This window comes from Suncus etruscus, chromosome 1 (assembly GCF_024139225.1).
Source record: "Suncus etruscus isolate mSunEtr1 chromosome 1, mSunEtr1.pri.cur, whole genome shotgun sequence".
NCBI lineage: Eukaryota > Metazoa > Chordata > Mammalia > Eulipotyphla > Soricidae > Suncus > Suncus etruscus.
The window spans coordinates 196290995-196315460 of record NC_064848.1 but is presented as its reverse complement, the minus strand read 5'-3'; the positions used below and the strand labels follow the sequence as shown (position 1 = coordinate 196315460).

General features: G+C 45.4%; 1 protein-coding gene across 1 annotated transcript in view; it reads left to right on the top strand.

The window, feature by feature from the left end:
* Window positions 1-24466, top strand: part of PITPNC1 (phosphatidylinositol transfer protein cytoplasmic 1) — a 284015-nt gene that overhangs the window by 124433 nt on the left and 135116 nt on the right. The window contains exon 2 of the mRNA XM_049781848.1: window positions 6704-6852. Within this exon, the coding sequence (XP_049637805.1) occupies window positions 6704-6852 (149 nt within the window). The remainder of the gene's footprint in view (window positions 1-6703; window positions 6853-24466) is intronic.

Sequence of the window (24466 nt, the reverse complement as noted above, 5' to 3'; positions counted from 1 at the left end):
GTCTGGAGTTGGCCACGTGCAAGGCTGTGCTATCGTTCGGCCCCTGAACCCTGGAAACACTTTCAACTCCACAGGCCCTTCAGGCTCTATTGGATGGCGATACAGCTACAGGATGACTGTGCATGGCTGTGCTCCATTAAAACTTTATTGAAAAGAGACAACTCAGACCTCATTCTTCCTGGACTTTAGCTTGGCTGGGCACAATCCCAAACAAACAAACAAACAAAAAAAACTTGTATTTTAGGGGACTGGAGGCATAGTACAGGAGACAGTGTACTTGTGTGCTTTATAGGTGATATGGCTGTTGTCTTGGTTCAAGTTTCAACATTGCATATGGTCCCCTGAGCACCATCAAGGATCACTCTTGAGTACAGCAGATCCAGGAGTAGCCTCTGAGCACCAACAGGTGTGGCCCAAACCTCCATTTCCCACCATGTACTTTTACGTTTTTATTTTTATCTCTGGGTCATTTCCAGAGATGAGCTTACCCCTGTGCTCAGGGATCATTACTGGCAGCATTTAGGGTTTCCTAAGGGATATCAGGGATTATGTAGCCAGGTTGGCTACATGCAAGGCAAATGCCCTACTTGCTGTGCTACCATCTTGGTCCCACCTCCCATGTAATTCTAAGAAGAAATTTCCATATGATTCATTATACTCATGAACACTATTACAATATATTATGTGTAATTATATATAATGAACACTACATTACATCTATATCTGGGGTGGAGAAAGAATTCCTTAGGTGAAAAGGGCCACATATGGGAAAAGTTTTAAGAAATCATATGGTTATGCAACCAGCCTCCTCTCGTATTTTGCAGCTCTGTCAGATATGCTGCATGCAAGGCAGAAAGCACTGAACCCCCATGATGTTTTTTTTTTTTTAACTCCAGAGATAAATGAATTGGGGTAGCTGTTCTGATGATGTTTCTCAGGGAGGCCCAGCCCTGCAGCAATGAGCTGTCTCTAAATCGTGATTGCCTGTAATGATGATGATCCAAAGCCTGGAATTATAACAATAGATTTTACAAAGTTAGCGTGTAATTGCTCTGCCATTCCATAGGTGTGTGCGGTTTCAACAACTTTGATCTTTCAAATGATATCAGCCCTTTGTTATTCAGCTTCTGAAATGGCAAAGTTCGGAGGCTGTGACTCTGAACTTTTAAATCATAACGAGGCTCAGACTGGGAAAGCAATCATTAGCGAAATAAGGGCTGAAGCCGAGTGAGGTAGAAAGAGAACAGACCAGCCAATTCTACCAGCTAAAAAACTATCTGGTTTGGAGACATTGTTAGCCTGTGACTTGGTTTCCTCTTCTGTAAATAAACTTCCTGACTGCATTCTTGCCAGTATTAGAAAGGAATAGGAAATATCTAATTGATGACTTTCATTATTATCAACTTTTGGTCAGTTTTCAGGGTTTCAACGTCTTTGGACTTTGCCACTTCCACTTGACATTTAGGTTCACTTCGAGTTGATTATCATGCATGTGATAATTTCCTTAAATCAGGGATGAAACTTTGCAAAAAAGAATATTAAAGAGGAAAAGAAATGGGGCTCCCAAAGATGTGATATGTTGGGGATCAGAGAGAGAGAAAAATCTAGTGGGTAAGGCCTTTCATGTGGCCATCACAGATTTGATCCCTGGCACCAGATATGGTCTCCCATGCCCCACCATGAGTGATCCTTGAGTGCAGAGCCAGGAATAAGTCCTGAGCACCACCAAGTGTGACCCCAAACCCAAAATAAATAAAGAGGCAACATGTTGGGAGCCAGAGAGATAGGACAGCTTTGCATATAGCCTACCCAGTCTTGACCCCTGGTACCCCATATGGTCTCCAGAGCATCTGCAGGAGTGATTCTTGAGTGCAGAGCCAGGAGTAAGCCCTGAACCATCCCCAGGGATGGTCCAAAAATAAACAAACAAAAAACAACTTGCATATCCTGTATGGCTGGACTAAGATAGATCCACCAGCAAAGCAGGTAGAATTGCTGGGACCAGAGGGGAATGACAGCCACAGAGCCCTTGGCCAGCTCAGTGTCTGGGCCTGAGTGTCCTGCCGCCCCCAGCTATGTCACTGACTACTGCATCGAGCGTCTGTCTGTCGCCCCCAGACTGATGCTCTCTGAGTGAGCTAAGGCTGGTGTCTGCCTGCGTGGAATGATCAATGAGGCCAGGGAGTCAGCTGCCAGCTGCCTCGCTCCATTCCCTATCCACAGAGCAGCAAGCACTTGAGCCGAGAGCAGCCAGGGCTGACTGGAGCTGGGCTAATGGCTTTTTCATGTCGGGTATTGTCCTTGGTCTCAACCATTCTGCTTGGAGCTCCTGAGAATGGTCTAGTGGTCGACCTTCTGCCACCCTCTTCTACTTCCCCGCCTCCACATCCAGGAAAGCCCTTGACAGCTTGGGTGTAAGACTTCTGTTTCAGAAGGAGTCAACCATCTATTTTTAAATTAGGTAAAATTTATATAAAATAAACTAGGTCTTCAAAAAATCAGCCACTTGGGTCCCAAGAGAGAGCTCAGACAGGGCCTGACAAATGGAGGTCCCAGAATCTTTTGTTTCATTGTTTTGGGCCAACAATGCTCAAGGGTTACTCTTGGCTTTGCATTCACTGCTGGTGGTACTTGGAGACCATAATGGATGCTGTAGCAAGTCAGCCCTAAATCCAGGGTGGAGTAACAGATGCTAAGGCTCCAACCCTACCTGCTAAACCATTGCTTGAGCCCAGGACCCAGGTTCTTTACCAAGCTATACAGGCTTCACCCAGCACTGCTGGGCCCAAGCCACAGTAGGTTTTGGTATTGCAGGAGTGACACAGGGACCTTCTGATCACTGTGGGTATCCTCTCCCCCAACTTCATGTTTATACCACCTTAATGGTCAAAACCACTCATATCTGGAATGGGAGGGAAGAGGAGTCTGCTTGCAGGGAGAGAGGAAATAAGAAGGAGAGTTAGAGAGAGAAAAGCTAATCAAAATCAACAGAGAATATCAACAAGGAGAACCAGCAGAAAGAATCAGCAAGAAGAATCAACGAGAATCAGCAAAGGGAAGTCAGTCAGCAATGAAACCTAAAGAGCAGCTAAAAGGGAGACAGAGGCAGAGAGAGCCAGAGAAGGAGCAGAGAATTGGCTGCTTGGACAAGGCTTAGTATAGAAGCCATGTAAGGAAATGAACATGGCGGTTAGGCTAGGACTGTGAAATAAAGCTGGCTGACTCCTGGAACTTCATCTAACTGGGAATTTCTCCTCCATCTCCCCACCAGATAGGCCAGGAGTTGGGCCTAGCCGAGAAAGGCCTCACCATCTCCCTACCAACAGTAGAAATATTTAATTTATATTAAAACAACAGAACACTATTTGAGCAACCCCTCCAAAAGACCAAAAAATTCAGTAGCATCAAATGCATTAACAGGACTGTGCAATGCCACTTCTGTCCAGATCTAATCACTTTCCTCACCCCTGAAGAAGCCTTTATGCCCATTGCATTCTTTAGCTGGGTGTCACAATGAAAGGGACCTACACAATAGCAGCGTATGATCTCCCTCTGTTTGGGAGGGCAAGCTCCAGGAAGGTGAAGCTTCAGGTGCCCCTGAGTCTGTCCTCTCCCTCTCTCAATCCCTGTCCTCATCCTCTCTCACAAATTTGTCCTATTAAATAGGACACTACTGGGGTTAAATGGCTCCATTGAACTTCATTACCTCTGTCCAGATCCTTTATCCAACTCAAGCCTCATTCTGAGGTGCTTACTGGGTTCTCCCTCAGAAGAGTCTGGGGGTACACTTCAGCCACCTGACACCTTCTGAGTCAGTACTGTTTCCTTCTCCATAATCAGGGCCTGCCTTACTAGGGACACTGCAATTACCACACTGAGTGTCTAACATGGCTCCCTCCTACCCAGCACAGCCTCGTCTATTTCCCAGTGTTTGGGCAGGGTCCCCAGAAGTGTCCTTGCCAGTAAGCAATTCATGGATGTCTGCCCTTTGCTCTGATTAGGACTCAGTAATATTCCATCACAGATGAAGGTGTCTGCACAGTTGGGCAGAGCCACTGCCAGCGACCTCTCTGCCCTGTTTGCAGCTTGGTTCCCATTGCAAGAGCTGAGGTGGATCTCTGCATGAATTGATGTATATAGAGCTGATCTTAGCCTGGGTTGATGTCTAGATGTAAGAGTCCATCTCTGCCTGAGTTGACTTCTATATGTCGGAACTGATCTCTGTATAAATTGATTTCTCCATCAATTGATCTCTGTGTGACTTAATCTGCATGAGTTGATCACCGGGCATATGAGTTGGTCTTTGCATGAATTGAATGTTGTGTGTATGAGTAGATCGCTCTGTATGAGTTGATCACTGTGTACGAGCTGATCTGTGTATGAATTGATCTGTGTCTGAGTTGAAAGCTGTGCAAATAAAGTTGATTTTTGCATGTGCTGATCATTGTGTGATCTGTGTCTGAGTTGATCACTGCATGTATGAATTAATTTGTGCATGAGTAGAGGCTAGAGCCTCTGAAATCAGCACAGACCTACTCTGCACTCTATTTCTATTCTCTTCCTGGAGCGAAGGAAGAGCCTGACATACTAAAAAGACATTTGGACAAGCTTCTGCTCCTTAACTCATGTTTTAGGCATCAGATTTGCTGTTCTTCCTTCCTGCCGATAGCCTCAGCTCTCCTCCCCTTTCCCAAGAATGCAGACACTCGTGATAAAGCATTTTAAGACCATCCCAGAGAAGAGCCGGTACTGGAGGGGACCCCAAACTGTCTCCTTTTACCTTAAATTCAGGCTGATTCAACTGAAGCCTCTCACATTCTCCCCACACTCCCTCCCTGTGGCTGCCTGGGAACCAGAGGATCCTTCTACTGTATCATCTCAGCTGGGAACCAACTATCCCATGGATTCATGTTTCCCTCCCCCTTAATGACAATTTGTCCCTCGCTTTATGCTGATAGGGACCTACTGCATTGTTCACCTGGGCTCTTTGGAGGACAACCAGACCTGATAAGAGCTTCTGACCGGCTCAGTCATTTGCCCCCATTCAGAGGCTCTGAGGACAAGGAGCTGCTGTATGTGATGTGTGCATAGTTGTGTGTCTATGTATACAGGTTTGCATAAGTCTATGTGCATATGTGAAGCTTATAGGTGAGTGTGAGTTGATATATATTATGTACATTGTGTGGTGTGTCTATATATGGCATGTGTGTAAAGTTTATGTGTAGGATTGTGGTATGTGCTCTATAGCATGTGGAGATGTGTGCATCCTGTCTATGTGTAGATTTGCATGTGTAGGTAAGTGTATTGTATATATGTGTGTGTGTGTATGAATGTAAATGTGTGTGCTGGTATGTAGCCATGGGAGTGAGTGTCACAACTCTGAGTGAACCTCCTTTTAGAAAGCACCCCTGAGGGTCTCATCTTCCTTTTTTAAATTATTTTAGTGGTTGGACTCCACACCCAGCAGTGCTCAGGGCTTACTCCTGGCTCTGTCTGTGCTCGGGGATCACTCCTGAAGGACTCAGGGGACCATATTTAGTGCCACAGACTGAACCTAGATGGGCCGTGTGCAAGGCTGGTGCCCTCCCACTGTATGTCTTCCAGTATCCATTTCTCAAGCATGAGTCGGCTCTCCTTTGACTCCTTCCACCCTTTTTTTCACCAAATTAGCTTTGCTATTGTGGCAGTTCCGGGGTGGGGCTGGGGTGTGACCCATGACCTCAAGTTTTCAGAGAAGCAGGAAGGAGTGTGAGGCAGCTCAGATGTGAGGTCAGGATGGTTCACATGGAGGACGAGGGCCCTGTGAGTCATTTCCTTCCGAGGTCCCTGGGCTGTGTCTAGGTTTCCCTTGGTGTGGACAAGCCCTTAGAATTCAGCTTCCAGGGCCCGGAGAGATAGCACAGCGGTGTTTGCCTTGCAAACAGCCGAACCAGGACCAAAGGTGGTTGGTTCGAATCCCGGTGTCCCATATGGTCCCCCGTGCCTGCCAGGAGCTATTTCTGAGCAGACAGCCAGGAGTCACCCCTGAGCAACGCCGGGTGTGACCCAAAAACCCAAAAAAAAAAAAAAAAAAAAAAAGAATTCAGCTTCCATTCATGGCTCGGTCTGGACCTCTGCGCTTGAAAGACCCACCATCAGGCCGGATAGCACAGTGGGGAGGGCATTTATCCTGCATGCAACCGACCCAGGTTCGATTCCTGGTATTCCACATGGTCCCCTGAGCCTGCCAGGAGTGATTTCTGAATGCAGAACCAGGAATAACCCCTGAGTGTCACCGAGTGTCCCCCCTTCCCCCCCAAAAAGCTAACCACCATTCTTGTGAGGGGGAAGGACTGTTTTAGGGATCACGGTCCCTAAGAGTGAAGGGTAAGTGCCCTCCTGTGCCTTACAGAGTGGACCCTAGGCCTACCTGGGTTTGGCCACTCAGAAAAGGTTTGTATTTTGTCTGCACTTAGCCCTGTGAGGCCAGAGCAGTAGAGACACTAGTGTCCCTTTTCTCTGCTGTGTCCTGAAGGTTGGTCAGGCACTCCTTTCAGTCTTCCCCGTCACCCAGAGATGTTAATGGCTCCCAAGACCACAGTCACTTTGTCCCATCATTGCCTATTTACTCCCGCCTCAGTCCTGGGCTCAGGGTGGGATGTTATGACTGGAAGGGAGGTCTCTGAGTCCAGAGGGGTGCTGAGCTCCTGTGTGTATTTTGCAGTACAAGATCGGGCAGCTGTACATGATCAGCAAGCACAGCCATGAGCAGAGCGACCGAGGAGAAGGTGTGGAGGTGGTGCAAAACGAACCCTTCGCTGACCCACACCATGGCAATGGACAGTTCACCGAGAAGCGAGTCTATCTCAATAGGTGAGTCCCCCCCCCCCCCCATGCCTTCTGGAGGCTTCTAGATGAAGAATCTCCATAGTTGGCCAAGTCCTTTGTTGCAAAACAGCCCCTGATGAGGTTGACTGATGGAGGGATGGAGGATGAGGCCTTTCTCCTCCAGCTCGGACCACGCATCTGTTACCCTGTTCAGCCAGCAGTTCTGAGGTGAATGTGGCGGGAAGAAAGCCAACAGTCAGGCTTCCGAAGAAAACAGCTCTTTATTTTGTGAAGAAGCCGAAGCCAAAAAGCCTAAGAATAGGCCCCAGGAAAAAAGCCCCTCGCCTTCCACAGACCCTTGCTTTTATGCCCCAGAATCAAGTACCACCCAATGGTGGGATCAGGTACCACCCAATGGTGGGAGCAGAATGCCAGGTCACACCTTAGGGTAGGGCACAATCATCGATCAGGGTAGGGTCAGTAACATAATAATCCCATAAAAATGTTTACATACACAACAGTCCTTGACTGTGGTCTCAGGCCGAGGGGTCTGAATATCTCCTTTCCCTCCCCTATGATGTGTCTAAATGAACCCAGACTGGAAGGATGGGATAGACTAGTGTGGCCTGAAGAAAAGATGGTTCCCGCCTGGACCTTGAAGAGCAGGACTAAATCATAGTGCTGGGTAGGGGGGTATTTGTCATGGTGACATTCTCACTCACGCCCAGGGACTGCACAGGGACTGATAAAGGGTCTTGACCAAGCAAGGCTGAGGTGATGGTCACTTGTCCATGTGACCCTCTTTCCCCAGTGAGTAAGCAACTTGCCTGTGAGAGGATCCAGAATAGGAAAGCATCACTCTGTTCTCACCAGGACGCCATGCAACCATTTTTTTTGTCCACAAGTGTGACTGATGGTATCCCTGGTTTCCTTTGCTCACTCTTCCCTTCTTATTCTGGGTCAGAGTGTTGCTCTCCACAAGGAGTTTGGCTCTTCCTGACTCTGTGCTTAGGAGTGCCCCTGGTGGACTGTCGGGGACCATAGGAGGTGCCACGAATCGAACCTGAGTTGGGCACAGAAAGGCAAGCAGGTGTTTCAGCTGCTATACTGTCTATCAAGCCCTGAACTCATTTTTTTCTTTCTTTTAAAAAATGTTTTAATTACTTTTTTTTTTTTTTTTTTTTAGGGTTTTTTTTTTTGGTTTTTGGGCCACACCCGGTGACGCTCAGGGGTTACTCCTGGCTATGCGCTCAGAAGTCGCTCCTGGCTTAGGGGACCATATGGGACGCCGGGGGATCGAACCGCGGTCCGTCCTAGGCTAGCGCAGGTAAGGCAGGCACCTTACCTTTAGCGCCACCGCCCGGCCCCTTAATTACTTTTTTTTTAAGGGGCCAAAGCGGTGGCGCAGTGGTGGGGCATTTGCCTTGCACTCAGTTGACCCAGGACAAACCACGGTTCAATCTCCCAGCATCCCATATGGTCCCCCAAACCAGGAGCAATTTCTGAGCACATAGCCAGAAGTAACCCCTGAGTGTCACCAGGTGCACTTTGTTTAAAATATAGTTGGGTTTTTTTCACAGTTAGTTATTCATGGCTGAGTTTCAGTCATACAATATCTAACACCCTTCTCTAGTGCACATTTCCCACCACCAATGTCCCTCCCACCCTCCCCTCAGCCTGCTTCTGAGGCAAACATTTTTCTTCTCTCTTTTTCCCTCTCTCTCCCTCCTTTACTCCTTCCCTCCCTCACTCTCTTCCTTTCCTTCTTTTTTTTTTTTTTTTTTTTTGGTTTTTGGTTTTTGGGTCACACCCAGCGGTGCTCAGGGGTTACTCCTGGCTATCTGCTCAGAAATAGCTCCTGGCAGGCACGGGGGACCATATGGGACACCGGGATTTGAACCAACCACTTTAGGTCCTGGATCGGCTGCTTGCAAGGCAAACACCGCTGTGCTATCTCTCCGGGCCCCTCCTTTCCTTCTTTTATCCCTTTTAGACACTGTGGTTTGCCATATTGTTACTGAAGGGGTATCATGCCTATCACTTTACCTCCTTCCAGCACCCAGTTCTTGTCCGGAGTGATCATTTCCAGCTATCATTGTCATAGTGGTCCCTTCTCTGCCCTAACTGCACTATTTGCTCTTTGTGACAAGCTTCCTGAGTCAGGGGGACCGTGGACTGGTCCTCCTGTCCCTCATCTCTATTGCCTCTCGATATTGTTATCATACTATCTTTTTTTCATATCCTATACATGAGTCCACACTCAATTTCATGAACACCCTTTACCCTGACTTTGAGCCCCTCATATTGGCCCCTAGATTATTATTCAGAAAGTGCTTCCAACCTCATAGTTAGACAGGCCCAGTCAATTCACAGCCCCTTGTGTCCATGGATTAAGAGTGGATGGACAGATGTTTGTGAGATGTGCTGCATCTGATCCCATCATTCCCCCAGGGCCTTGTCTCTTCCGACACTGTCCAGGATGAATTCCCTCTTGCTAGGAAAGCTGGATGCTGCCTCTAGGCCACATGGCAATTTCTCAGGTCAGTCTCCAGGACTGGGAAGAAATTGGGTTGATGGAACCAACGTGTTTTAAAACTGCTCAGGGATGCTCCCCGGGAAATTCCTGAGTCACGATGAAATGCAAATGAGATTGATCCTCGCTATCTATTAGTAGCTGTGAATTCCCAGGGTTTGGACTCAATTCAGGCTGGAGCCAGCTGTTGCTTTGCAGGAATTGCTGAGCTTTGGGTCTGGCTAGGGGACGATGGCTCCTGTCCAGGGACAAAGTTCTCACCATGGCACTTGTGCCTTGGCAGGGCAAGGCTATCCATCCAATATCAAGCAGGGATCACCTCCCGGAAGCTAAGAGGAGCGAAGAAGACGCTAGCAAATAGAGGCAAACCTATGGAAAATTCCATCTCTGGGCCAATGATGCCTTTTTTTCCCCAAATCATCATTTGGCTTTGTCCCCTATGTACCACATTCAAGAAAAATTTGCGAGAACTGCCAAACTTTCCCCCCAAGAATCCAGTTGTCTCTGTCGTGTCTGTTTTCTCTATCAAAATAGATGGTATTTATTTTACAAGGGAGTAATAAACATGCATAAGAGGGATGTGAGTTATTAATAGACTTTCTGGGCTTCCAGGAATAGTAAGTCAAGAGATTAATGGCGACCCTCCCCCATCCCCCCCGATGACAAACACAGGAAGCTGAGTTCGAAACAAAGAAAAGGAAATCCTCAGGTATGAGGTTCGGAGAGGAAACTCAAGCCCAACTGGAACCCACATGGCCTCAGAACACCCCAACACTGGGATCATGGGAGGCTTAGCATGTCTTGATCTTTAAGATACCAGAAGGAGGGGCGGAGAGATAGCATGGAGGTAAGGCGTTTGCCTTGCATGCAGAAGGTCAGTGGTTCAAATCCTGGCCATCCCATAGGGTCCCTGAGCCTGCCAGGAGCTATTTCTGAGCATAGATAGAGCCAGGAGTAACCCCTGAGCACTGCCGGGTGTGACCCAAAAACCAAAAAAAAAAAAAAGGTACCAAAAGGAAACCTGGCCATGGGGAATTGGAATTTCAGTCCTGCAGGGCCATTGAAGACCATGAGATCTTTCATGTCAGAGATATGCACCAATAGGGTTATAGTTGGTGTAAAAGGAAATTGAGCCAAAATAGGTGGTGCTGGGGGCAAATCTTGGAGCGGCCAGGCCATATTGGGCACATCCAATGAGCATGTTTATAATTAAACATGGCACAGAAAAATGACACAGGCTGGTAGTACAGAGGTTCATGCACTGACTTTGTATGTGGCCGACCCTGGTTCAGTTTCTGGCGCTGCCTTTCTGCATCATTGGGAGTAACTCTGAACAGTACCAGATGTGACACCAACTAACCCCTCTCAAGATACTAATGAATAGTTGGCATACTCATGGAATTCATGAATATATTCATGGCAATAATGGCTAGATGAAAAGAAAGTTACTATAGGAGTTAGATTACTCTGAGTTACTAATTTGATTGGAAGAAGAATGATGAATAATTTTAAAAAACCTTACGATAAGTAAGCATCTACAAGAACTTCTACAAGAATAGTTAACCAATAAAAAACTTCCAAACAAAGAAAAGTCAATCCACCGAAGGCAAGAGAATTAAAAATATATATATATAGGGCTGGAGCTGTGGCTCAAGCAGTAGGGCATTTGCCTTGCATGCACTAACCTAGGAAGCACCACACCACAGTTCAATTCCCTGGCATCCCATATGGTCCCCCAAGCCAGGAGCAATTTCTGGGCTCATAGCCAGGTGTAACCCCTGAGTGTCACCAGGTATGGCCCAAGACCCAAAAATACAAAACTATAAACAGCATGGTAACTTGAGCACATGAATTTTGAGGATGAAATTTAAAAATATAGCAGTGACCACAATAAAGGTGTGTGAATTAATTCCAAACTTGAACCTGACTACAAAACATATGTGAATACACTGAAGCAGGTACAACAACATTGAACGTTACAGGGACAAAGTTAGCATACAAAATTAACATACCTATTGAAAAAAATTGTTTGTCTTTTTTGTTTGTTTATTTTTGGGTCACACCCGACAAGCTCAGGGGTTACTCCTGGCTCTATTGCCCGGAAATCGCTCCTGGCAGGCTCAGGGGACCATATGGGATGCTGGGTTCGAACCACCAACCTTCTGCATGCAAGGCAAACGCCTTACCTCCATGTATTTCTCTGGCCCCTTATTTTGGTTTTTGGGACCCACCCTATGATGCTTAGGGATTACACCTGGCTATGTGCTCAGAAATTGCTCCTGGCTTGGGGGACCATATGGGACACTGGGATTTGAACCACTGTCCGTCCTGGATCAGCTGCGTGCAGTCATGCTCTGGCCCTATTCCTGTTAAATTAACTTGAGTTTCAACTAGCAAACAATTAGAAATGATGTAGGGGGGCCCGGAGAGATAGCACAGCGGTGTTTGCTTTGCAAGCAGCCGATCCAGGACCAAAGGTGGTTGGTTCAAATCCCGGTGTCCCAGATGGTCTCCCGTGCCTGCCAGGAGGTATTTCTGAGCAGACAGCCAGGAGTAACCCCTGGGCATCGCCAGGTATGGCCCAAAAACCAAAAAAAAAAAAAAAGAAATGAGGTAGGGGCCGGAGAGATAGCATATAGATAAGGCGTTTGCCTTGCATGCAGAGGACGGTGGTTCAAATCCCGGCATCCCATATGATTCCTCGAGTCTGGCAGGGGCGATTTCTAAGCGTAGAGCCAGGAGTAGCCCCTGAGCGCTGCCAGGTGTGACCCAAAAACCAAAAAAAGAAAAAAAGCTTTTAAAAAAAGAGAGAAATGATGTAAACAACAAAATGGTGCTGCCTGAACCACAGTAGACCCTGGAACCAACAAACCAACATGCTTTTTAAAGGCACATGAAAATCCACAGAACTGACTACACATGAGACAGAAATTTGTGTCAACAGACACCTGCAGGTCTGTGTCTTTGAGATCGTTGGCTGATTACAGAGCACTACAAGAGGATGCTGACAACGACAAGGTTCTCATTTTGAATTTAAAGAACTATCTCACTACTTCATGCATTGAAAAATATCTGAATCTCAAGTTCTCAGCCACGGTGGTCGCTGAGGTAAGCTCCCTAAGCTAGTTGCAGTGGAGGAGGAGACCTAAGATGTTCCTTGCAGATAAAGAAGACAAAGATGTTTAGTTGAGGCCTGATCTACTTCCAACAAAGCCGGAGGAAATGAACCGGGACCGCTGGGAAGGTGATAAGGCTGCCCCTCCCCAGAGCCTCAAGCCCAACTGGGCAGAAGGGCATGGAGGTGGGCACGCACAGACACAGACATAGTCTATGTGGAGCACCAGCGGCCACATGTCTCGTCCAGACAATGATCATAAATCGTAGCCGGATCAGATGTACTCTGGCATTTAATAAATCTTCTCATGTACTTGGCTACAGTCAAGCCAGGAGCAAAATAAAGATTCTGGTTATTACCTTCAATCTAACATGATGGGAAGGACCAAAAAAAAAAAAGTAAAAGGGAAGAAGAGGGGGGAAGGGAAAAGCACTGAAGGTTGAGAAGGGAGGTGAGAAGGAAGGAAGGAAGGGGTGGTGAGGGAAAGGAAAAGAGAATAGAAGGAAGGGAAGGAAGGAGAGAGGAGAACAAGGGGAGGAAGGGAGGAAACAGGGGCGAGGAGGGGAGAAAGGAGGAAGTGAGGAGAAGGGAAGGGGAAATAATTATTTGCAGATAGGATTGTCTAATGGAAATGACTGACATTTCAGAAAACAATTGGTGCCGGTAGGAGGCTTTCACAAGATTTTTGGATAGAAAATAAGTATATAAAATTCCACAACCAAGTGTGCAATCCCCCCATCCAGCCTCTGTCATTTTAATAATATTGATAAGAGGGAAGGAGAGGGGCTGGAGAGATAGCACAGCAGTAGGGTGTTTGCCTTGCATACAGAAGGACGGTGGTTTGAATCCTGGCATTCCATATAGTCCCCGGAGCCTGCCAGGAGCGATTTCTGAGCACAGAGCCAGGAGTGACCCCTGAGGGCAGCTGGGTGTGACCTAAGAGGGAAGGGGAGAAGAAAAAAAATCCACCTTCCAAATACCTTACTTGGCAGACAGAAAAAAATAAATATATGTAAATAGAACTCTTTTAAATACCACTTGCAGGCCAGAGGGCCAGAGCTTTGCATACAGGAGCACTGGGATTACTCCCTATTACCACAAGGTCCCTAAGCACCAAGCTGGGAGTAGTGCTGGGGCACTACTGGACGTGGCGCAGAAACAAAATGAAATAAATAATAAAATTCCATTTTCCATAGAAAAAGAAACAGGCAAACTCGGCTCTGAATTCACTCCATCCCATGTGGGTGGTAATTTTTCACCTTACATTTTATTTATTTATGTTTTCTTCCTGCATTTTATGAGTCTCTCTCTATGCCTCAAAATAAAAAATACTAGGTATTCAATCTATAAAATGGGCAAAATATTTTTGAATAAAAATATAAAATATTAATGGAGAAATTTTAGAAACCTAACATGCAGCAGTATTCACAAATGAGAAATGGATACATTACCAAGTTGCCACTAGTTAGCAAATTAATAATAAATTTAATGTAAGTCTGATTAAAGTGCAAACAGCATTGATTTCTGTAGAAGTAGTTTGAATACCCACTTCACTTGCACCTAGATTAATATTGGAACAGAGGCCAGCATGGCCCTTCTCAAGGATGACACAGCAGTTCATGAAGCCTTCCATATTTTCTTTCTTTTGGGGGACCACACCCAGAGTTGCTCAGGTCATCCTCTGAGCTAGGCCAAGGAAGACCCAGATTTCCTTCTAGTTAGCTAAAAGGAATTATTTTATTTTTTTGTTTATTGTTTGTTTGTTTGGTTTTGGGGCCAACCTGGCAGTATTCAAGAGTTACTAATGGCTCTGCACTCAGAAATTGCTCCTGGCAGGCTCAGGGAACCATATGGGATGCTGGAGATGAAAGGGTTGGCCACTGCTATCGCTCCAGCCCCATGAAATGGGTTTAAATATACAAGGGACTATTTCTCATTGTGTATAAGGATAGGTGGAATCCTTTGATTCATCGATTCATCGATACTTCGATGGAACAGGAGGGGTGGTGATCAAAGTGAGTCCGAGGGAAAAGTGCATATATGGAATGACCTCACTCTTGTGAAAGATTTGAAGAAGCACAGGAAGGCCAGTGATAACAGACTTGAAAATCAGCCTGTAGCGTTGAGTAGCTAAGAGTCTCGGTGCCATGAGAGGGGATCCAGAGGCAATAACATTGAGTTGGGTGTGATATACTGTTGTATTAATTATTAAGTCCTAGTAGTGTGGATGAATATGGATGGATGGTGAGGTCTTTCTCAGCCCAGCCTGACACCTGCAGCCCCTTTGGCCCACGGGTCTACAGATGAGGGTGACGGTGAAGAAATGATCCACAGGCAGTCAGATGAAGTTTCAGGAGACATCAGCTTTATTTTATTTATTTATTTATTTATTTATTTATTTATTTATTTATTTATTTATTCATTCATTCATTCATTCATTCATTCATTCATTCATTCATTCATTCAGCAGCGCTCAGGGTTTACTCCTGGCTCTCTGCTCAGAAATCACTCCTGGAAGGCTCGGGGGACCACATGGGATGCTGGGATTCAAACCACCATCTTCTTCACGTAAAGCAAACGCTCTACCTCCATGCTATCTCTCCGCCCCGTCATCAGCTTTATTACAAGGCCCTAATTGCCATGTGCCTTTTCACATGGCCTCTAAGCTAAGCAACCCCTCAGCCTCCATCCTGTGTCTCCTCTCTCTCCTTGCTGCATCCTCTCCCCTCCCACCCGGAAACCCCTTAAATTACCAACCACAGACCCCCTCTCAGCTGTGGGAGGGTCTCACGATCCAGATGAGATAGGCAGGAAGTTGAGGGAGGGGTAACAATATAGCAGCATTTTCATGCCTAAAATATTACTATAGGGCGTCTGATCCAGGTTTGATCCATATTGTCCCTCCAGTACTACCAAGAATTTTCCCTGAGTACAGATCCAAGATTAAACCTTGAGCACAGCCAGATGTGGCTCAAAAACAAACAAAACAAAATAAAGATTACTCCTGACACTACTGGAAATCACAATGTTCCACCGAAACACTTTGGAATTTTAATTCTAAACTTTACATGAACAATTAGGGAAAAAATACTTATGTAGGAGGAATGTTCCTTCCCAGACATTAAAGTACTTTATGAATATTTAGTTCTGGGCTAGAAAGATAGTACACCGTTGAGGATGCTTGTCTTGTGTACAGCCAGTTGAGCTTCAATCCCTAGCATCCCATATGGTCCCTGAAGCCCTCCTGGAGTGCAGAGCCAGGAGTAACTCCTGCATAAAAACAAAACTAAAAACAAAAACACAAAATGATTTAGCTCTGGGGGCCAGAGAGATAGCATGGAAGTAAGGCATTTGCCTTTCATGCAGGAGGTCATCAGTTCGAATCTCGGTGCCCCATATGGTCCCCCGTGCCTGCCAGGAGCAATTTCTGAGCCTGGAGCCAGGAATAACCCCTGAGCACTGCCGGGTGTGACCCCCCCCCCCAAAAAAAAAAAAAAGATTTAGCTCTTAGAACAAAGATCACTAGAGCAGAAAGGAACACAAAAGTTCATGGCACTCATCGTCTCCAGTCAGATCCAATCAATATTCTTCTTGGCATTTAACTTTTTTGTTTGCTTGCTTGTCTTTTTTTTTTTTTTTTTTTTTTTAAGGATAAGAGCCACTCTTCAAAGTGCTCAGAAGTTATTTCTACCTTAGTGTTGGGAGGTTGCTCCTGGCAGTGCTCAGGTGGTACCAGGGATCCACCCTTGGTTCTTTCCTTCTCATGAGTCATTCGCACCAACCCACTGAGCTGTCTCCATGGCCAGTTTTGGGTTTTTGAGCAGATTTCACCTGAGAAATCAGTACAGGAAAGAAGAATTTATACATTATTCAGTGTATAAGGTTGGACTGATGGTCTTAGAAAAAGAATGAGATTCCTGCCTTATTCCCCCTTTGCACAATGCTGGTTCCAACTTAACTAAAAATTAAGCTTCAAATTGACTTAAGATTTAATGTGAGGGTGGGACAAAAAGAGAAGAAAATAACAGCTATATATTCCTAATCTGGAAAGTATTAAACAAGGTAGAGGAAATAAGCTATTTAGTATTAGCACAAGAGTCTGGGGCCAGAACGATAGCAGAGCAGGTAGGGCGCTTGCCTTGCATGCAGCTGACCCAGGTTCCGTCTCTGGCATCCCATATAGTCCTCCGAGCACCACCAGGAGTAATTTCTGAGCACAGAGCCAGTAATTTCTGAGCACAGGGGCCAAAGAGATAGCATGAAGATAAGGTGTTTGCCTTTCATGCAGAAGGACGATGGTTCAAACTCCGACATCCCATATGGTCCCCTGTGCCTGCCAGGGGTGATTTCTGAGCATAGAGCCAGGAGTAACCCTTGAGCGCTGCTGGGTGTGACCCAAAAAAAAAAGTTATTCTGCATCATCAAAAACAAACAGCTTTGCATAGCAAAAGAAGGTAAATTAATGGCCCAGAGAGAGTTCCATGGGCTGGAGTGTATTTTTTATGCTGGAAGTCCAAATTCCATCCTTGGTACCTTCTGTGTTCCCTACAGTACCTTCAGAGTTTCCAGGACTAGCCTCTGAGCACAGAGAAGAAGAAAAGAACTATTTGTACCTAGAAGAAAATATTTGCTCTCTACATATGAACCAAGGATTAGCAAGATTGAAATATATAAAAATCACGAGGCAAAAATCACCCATGAAAAATGGGCTAGAAATTGAGCCTGAAAATTAAAAAGAGGAAATGACTGGAGCCCCCCTTGTTATTGAAGGGGCCACTTTATGAGACAGCAGGAAACACGAATGAAAACAACAGGATCATCGCCTTGACACTCATCACTCTGACAAAAAAAATCCAAGCTTCTACTGATAGGAGGAGTTGACGAGAATATGGGGAAACAGTTCATTTCCAGTCTTAGTAAGAGGTGTAAACCAGAGCAGTTGGCTGAGATCATTAGAAAAGCTGAAAATAGGGGCCGGAGAGATAGCATGGAGGTAAGGCATTTGCCTTTCATGCAGGAGGTCATCGGTTCGAATCCCGGCGCCCCATATGGTCCCCTGTGCCTGCCAGGAGCAATTTCTGAGCCTGGAGCCAGGAATAACCCCTGAGCACTGCCAGGTGTGACCCAAAAACCAAAAAAAAAAAAAAAAAAAGAAAAGCTGAAAATACATGTCCCTTCTCCCGAATATGTCTATTTCTAGATAGGATCCTTAGAGAAATTTTGCCCCTCATACAAAGAGATAAGATGTATGCCAGGGGCCGGGCGGTGGCGCTGGAGGTAAGGTGCCTGCCTTACCTGCGCTAGCCTAGGAGACGGACCGCGGTTCGATCCCCCGGCGTCCCATATGGTCCCCCAAGCCAGGAGCGACTTCTGAGCGCATAGCCAGGAGTAACCCCTGAGCGTTACCGGGTGTGGCCCAAAATCCAAAAAAAAAAAAAAAAAAAAAAAAAAAAAAAGATGTATGCCAGAAGATGATTTCCAACGCTGTACCTAGGTAAGAAATGAAATCAATCTAAATTATCTATGAATGGGAATTCATTATGATATATTCACTTCATGGAAAAAAATCCCAAAGCAGTGAAATGTAATGAACCAGATATATTTTGATGAATTTCAAACACAGCATAGTGTATAATTTGCTCGCTGCCAAAAAGGAGAAGCACTATATATGTAGCTACATTTCCATATATAGGGAGATATATATAAACGTGTAGCAATTTATGCAGATCATTACAATCGTAGCAAAGTATTTATAGCTGATCTATAAAACAAAGTATAAAAAACATGAACAGGGGCTGGAGAAATAAAACAGACTATGATAAGGTGCTTGCCTTGCATGCAGCTAATCTGGATTTAGATACTCCGAATTATATATGGTTACCTAAGCACTTCCAAAGGTTACTTCTTAGCACAGAGCCAGGAATAGCTCTTAGCCCCACCAGGATGTGACCCCAAAACTCAAATAAATAAATACATACATAAATTATGAACATGTCACCCTTAAGTTGATGGTTATCTTTGGAACAGGAAGAAACTTGACAGCACCTATACCAGTAACATTTTAGCATTTTATTTTTTGGGGGGTCAGGGTGAGGGTTGGGCCACAACCATTAGTGGTGCTGGAGATCAAACCAAGATTAACTGAGGATGAGGCAGGTGCTTTTCATCTCTGTGATATTCTCTTTAGTCCCCATAATTTATTTCCAATGTTTTTTACCTTGTGAAGGAAGATTGTTTTATTGAGACTTTTTTAGAAAGATGTGAGGGGTGAGAAAGGGAGAAGCATGTGTTCAAGAGGGAGCACAGGCTTCTCCAGAGTGGAAAAAGGCAAAGAATCAGAGAGACAAGTGAGCAAAGTACGTGCTCAAGGAAGAATCAAGACTGGAAGAGCAAGACTTTTTCCAAATGTTTTTAAAGGAGCAAAACATGGGGCTGGACACACCTGGGTTTCATCCTCAGTGTCCCATATGGTCCCCTGAGCCAGGAGCAATTTCTGAGCGCATAGTCAGGAGTAATGCCTGAGCAACACCGGGGTGACCCAAAACCAATAAAACAAACATTAATAAATAAAGAAAAAAATACATCAGAGGGCCCGGAGAGATAGCACAGCGGCATTTGCCTTGCAAGCAGCCAATCCAGGACCAGAGGTGGTTGGTTCAAATTTCAGTGTTCCATATGGTCTCCCGTGCCTGCCAGGAGCTATTTCTGAGCAGACAGCCAGGAGTAACCCCTGAGCACCACCGGGTATGGCCCAAAAACCAAAAAAAAAAAAAAAAAAAATCAGAAATAAAGAAAAAATGAGGAGCATTAAATCTTCCTGGTGATGTTAAAATTTATAGGCATGGATGCAAAGAAAGGTCAGTTTTGTTTTCATTTGAAATAAAATATTAAACTTTGTTTGGGTTAGGTTTTAGAGTTGGCGATCCATCTTAGTCTCATATATGCAAGTTCTACCTATGATACTTGTGTCTGTGAATCTCATAATAGGAACTTGAAGTACATCAGAGTCTCCAAGTTTAAGATGTTTTAAACAATTCTTTACAGTAGATACATGGATGCTGAGTATCTTCTTCTCATCTTTGAATGTATTTAAAGGTTCCATAATTGTGCAAGCCATTTTAAAGTAGATCAGCAAGATTAGTTAGAGAAATACAGCATTGTTGCTATCAAAATTGGGTAAATTGATGTGTGATTTCAAAAACTAAAAGGTACCATGGGCCAGAGAGATAGCATGGAGGTAGGGCATTTGTCTTGCATGCAGAAGGACAGTGGTACGAATCCCGGCATCCCATATAGTCTCCTAAGCCCACCAGGAGCAATTTCTGAGCATAGAGCCAGGAGTAACTTACCCCTGAGTGCTGTTGGGTGTGACCCAAAAACAAAAACAAAAACTAAAAAAAAAATAAACTAAACTAAAAGGTATCAATAGTGGAAAGTCTCAGCCCAAGGAAGTGATCCATTCTAGTGGTGTGATTTCAGTATAGAACTCTGCCTGATTAAAATTTTGGACTCTCGGGGCCAGAGAGATAGCATGGAGGTAAGGCGTTTGCCTTTCATGCAGAAAGACAGTGGTTCAAATCCCAGCATCCCATATTGTTCCCTGTGCCTGCCAGGGGCGATTTCTGAGCGTAGAGCCAGGAGTAACCCCTAAGCACTGCTAAGTGTGACCCAAAAACAAACAAAAATAATAATTTTTGGACTCTTAAAAATAAACCTCCAGGTAAGATGAATAGTTGAATTTTTGTTGTTATTGTTGTTGTTTTTGTTTTTGTGCCATACCTGGCAGTGTTCAGGCCATACTCCTGACTCTGCAGTCAGGAATCATTCCTGGCAGGGTTCAAGGGACCATAGGTGGTACTGGAGCTCAAACTGGGTTCAGCCATTTGCAAGGCAAGTGCTCTACCGACCATACTATCTCTCCAGCCTGAGAAGGTGTAAGAGCTATATAATATTACATATATAATGTTTTACATATCACATCTATATCCACAACTTTTTTTGAGGGGCCCACACCTGGTTATGCTCAGGAGTCACTTCTGGCTATGCACTCAGAAATTGTTCCTGGCTTTGTGGGGGCCATATGGGACCCCGGGGATCGAACCCAAATCTGTCCTGGGTCAGCCACATGCAAGGCAAATGCCCTACTACTGCACTATTGCTCTAGCCTCTATAGCCACAACTTTTGAAAGTGTTTATCTGTGATGAGGATCATTAGTTATTATTTCTATATATGTTACACAGCTGTAAATATTCTCCTTTTTTGTTTGTTTGTTTGTTTGTTTGTTTTTGGGCCACACAAGGTGGTGCTCAGGGGTTACTTCTGGTTCTGTGTTCAGAAATTGCTCCTGGCAGGCTCAGGGGACCAAATGGGATGCCGGGAATCGAACCTGGGTTTGTCCTGGGTCAGCCTTTTGCAAGCAAACACCCTACTGCTGTGCAGTCTCTCCAGCTGTAAACATTTTTTTAAGACAGAGAAGTAAGATATCAAAATGAGGCACTCGACCACCTTGCTGAATTTTATTTTCTTTTTCTTTTTTGAGGGTTGGGGAGTGCAACTGACAGTTCTCAGTGCTTACTCCTAGCTATGTGCACAGGGAGCACTCATGGCCAAACTTTGGGCTCCTATAGACTGCTGGGGATCAAACCCAGCTGGGTCACATGAAAGTCAAGTGCCCTCCTCACTGTACTATTTCTTCAGCCCTCAATTTTCTGCATCCTGATGTGTCTTTAGTATTATTATTTATTCCAAAGAGGCACCTTTGAAAATGAACACAGGAAATATTGGAAGGGGAAGAGAAAAGTGTCAGAGGGAAGCCAAGAGCCAGAAAGAATGATGGGAGAAACCAAGATGTTGGGGTGTGCAGTTTGGATTGCATTTTGGGGGGCCACACCCAGCAGTGCTCAGGAGTTACTCCTGGCTCTGCACTCAGAAATCACTCCAGGCAGGTTCAGGGGACCATATGGGATGCTGGGGATCAAACTGGGATCTGTCCCAGGTCAGTGCGTGCAAAGCAAATGCCCTACCTGCTGTGCTATCGATCCAGCCTCCCTGGGGTGTATCATTTGGGAGAAGTGGCTGCAATAATCTCCAAAGCCTCATGAAGATGAACTCTGAACCCTGGCAAGACTATTAGGAGAAAAGGATTGGTTTCCCTGGTGTCTGAAACAGTCTCAGGAGCTGAGTCGCAGGGGACTATGGCACTTATAATTCTCCTCTATCCATGCTTGAACAAGAGCTCAATCTCCCCCGCCCAATTTTAGATATCAAATAGGTGTTGAAACAGAACGACCTTTCAGATCCTAATTTTTTAATGCGCAAAGTATGTTATTCTGATGTTCCTCCGGCCTACATTAATGAATAACCAGCTAGACACAGGGGGAGAGCATACTTTTAGTTCCTTTTGTCAACTTTAAACTAGTCCCTCACTTTATAATATAAATGACATGTAGCACATTGGACCTGGGATGAGCATGTGTCGTAGGATCATAGGATCTTGTATACAGAGAAAAAGGCAAAATGGGTGGGTAACATAACTGAAGTTGTAAGTTTCCATAAAAAGCAGAGGAAAGCCAAAGCCATCACTTCGTGGTGAGAAGCTTCAGCGACCCCGGATTCAGTCTTGTCCTACATAGAACGATAATGGGATTGCCCCGTGATCTAAAGAGCTTTGTGATTCACTAAATGGGTATTTACTGAAACCTCCAAGGTGTGACAAATTATGCTGGCACTGGCAAGAATTTTAATAAGTAAGAGATGGCTTTTGCCTTCTGTTCAAAAGAAGGGCCTCGGTCGACTGTTCCAGCAGGTTTCCAAAGGGGGAAAGTTTTTACTCCTGACTCTATGCTCAAAGATAACTCCTGGCAGACTCGGGGAATCATATGAGATGCCAAGGATCGAACCCAAATTGACTATGTTTAATTGCCCTGCCTGCTGTACTATTTAGCCCTGTCCACGGGTTCCAGCATTTCTGAGTTAATTGGTCCATTTTGTGGGTGGAAAACTTTTTTCTCAATTCACTTACTATCTGTGGGGAGAAAGGGTATCCTTCGTGGTAAAATAATGCTGACAAATTGATAGATATTTCTCCCATCTGCACAAAACCACACGAATAGAATTTGGTGTTCTGGCCAGGAAAATAGCACCAGTGGCCTGTACACTTGCCTAGCAGCTGTGAGGCCCTGAGTCCATCACTGACAGCCCAGGGTGTGGCCCTGATGGCCTCCAGCACCTCCACCTAAGCATAGGCCTGTGTTACACTGAAAAGTTGTTCTGGGCCCGGAAAGATAGCACAGTGGCTATTTCTTGCCTTGCAAGCAGCCGATCCAGGACCAAAGGTGGTTGGTTCGAATCCCGGTGTCCCATATGGTCCCCTGTGCCTGCCAGGAGCTAATTCTGAGCAGACAGCCAGGAGTAACCCCTGAGCAACGCCGGGTGTGACCCAAAAACCAAAAAAAAAAAAAAAAAAGAAAAGTTGTTCTGTTGGGTCAGAGCAAAAGTAGTACAGAGGATGCTTGCCTTGCATGGCAGATCTAAATTTGATCCCTAGCAGACCATATAGTTCCCCATATAGTTCCTGAGTGCAGAACCAAGAGTAACTTTGATCACAGCTGGGTGTAGTCCGAAAACAAAAAGAAAAGTTTCTCTGTTGAGGTATCACCTAAGATGACTTTTAGAGGTGCTAGAAATTCAGAAAGACTGGGGGTCCATGTTGACTCTGACTCCATTTTAGCAGAAAGGACATTTCAGGGGAGGAAAGTTGATGGTTCACAAAATTATCTGGAGTCTTGAGAATGGGCCACTCTGATGGCACCTCCCATGGGGCCCAGAGGTGCAGTAATAACCATCATCTTTTTTTTTTTTGGTTTTTGGGCCACACCCGGCGGTGCTCAGGGTTACTTCTGGCTGTCTGCTCAGAAATAGCTCCTGGCAGGCACGGGGGATCATATGGGACACCGGGATTTGAACCAACCACCTTAGGTCCTGGACCGGCTGCTTGCAAGGCAAACGTCGCTGTGCTATCTCTCCAGAGCCAATAACCATCATTTTTAAGGACCACCAGCCTGCTTTCTTCTGTTCCCTCTGCTGCCTTAGAGAAGGCCAGATTGCCCCCATGAGTTCTAGCACTTGCTCTGAAATCCCTAACCACAGCATCCCCTTGCGTGTCTAGTCTTAGCCTGGCTTCCAGCTGGTGGCAAGAGGCCCTTCCAAACCATTTTGTCAAGCTGCTGCACCCGCCCGCCCGCCTGCTGTGTTGTAGGAGGGTCTGATTTCTCTACCTAATCACTGACACTTGATAACGTCTGTCTTTTTGATTAAAGCTTTCCTAGTGGGTGTGAAGTGGTTTTAAGCTGCATTTCCCTAATGCCCCCTAGCAACATCTTTCCCTGCACATATTGGCCATTGGCATGTCTTCTTCAGACATGTCTTCTGAAACCTCTTTTTTGAAATGGGGGGTAGCTTCTGTAAGTGCCATTCTCCAGTTACACTCCACTCCACTCTCTCGGGACTCCAGGGTAAAAACTGAGGCTCTGCTTTTTGCCACCACCTTTGTATACCATTGGGGTCACAGTGCATTAGCGAGTTTCTGAGTCCCTTTAAGACATGACCTTAGTAAGAAAGCATTAGTCTATCGGTGCCTGTCCTGGGCCCTCTGATCTACTTCAGTTAGCCACCTAAGTGCTTTTTCTTGGCTTGTCTTCAGAAATCTCACTTTTAACAGAGAAAGAAGAAGAAAAAAAGACTGAAGGCAAGATAGGACCCACTCTGGAGTACGGAGTCTAAAAAAATATCCCAGAACACTAGAAGTGGGGAAGTGGGCGTCCCTCTGTTTTTCTCTTCCCTCTATCTGTGAAATCTTAAATTTTTCCCTCTCAACCCTGAGGAACTAAGAGGGCAGAGCTGGTAGAGCCTTGGAGAAAAGACGGGGCCTATTTTTAGGCTTGTTTTTCCATCCAGAAGGCTCATGTTCTTCCCCCACTGCCTCGGCTGGATTAAGTAGGCTGTACTGGCA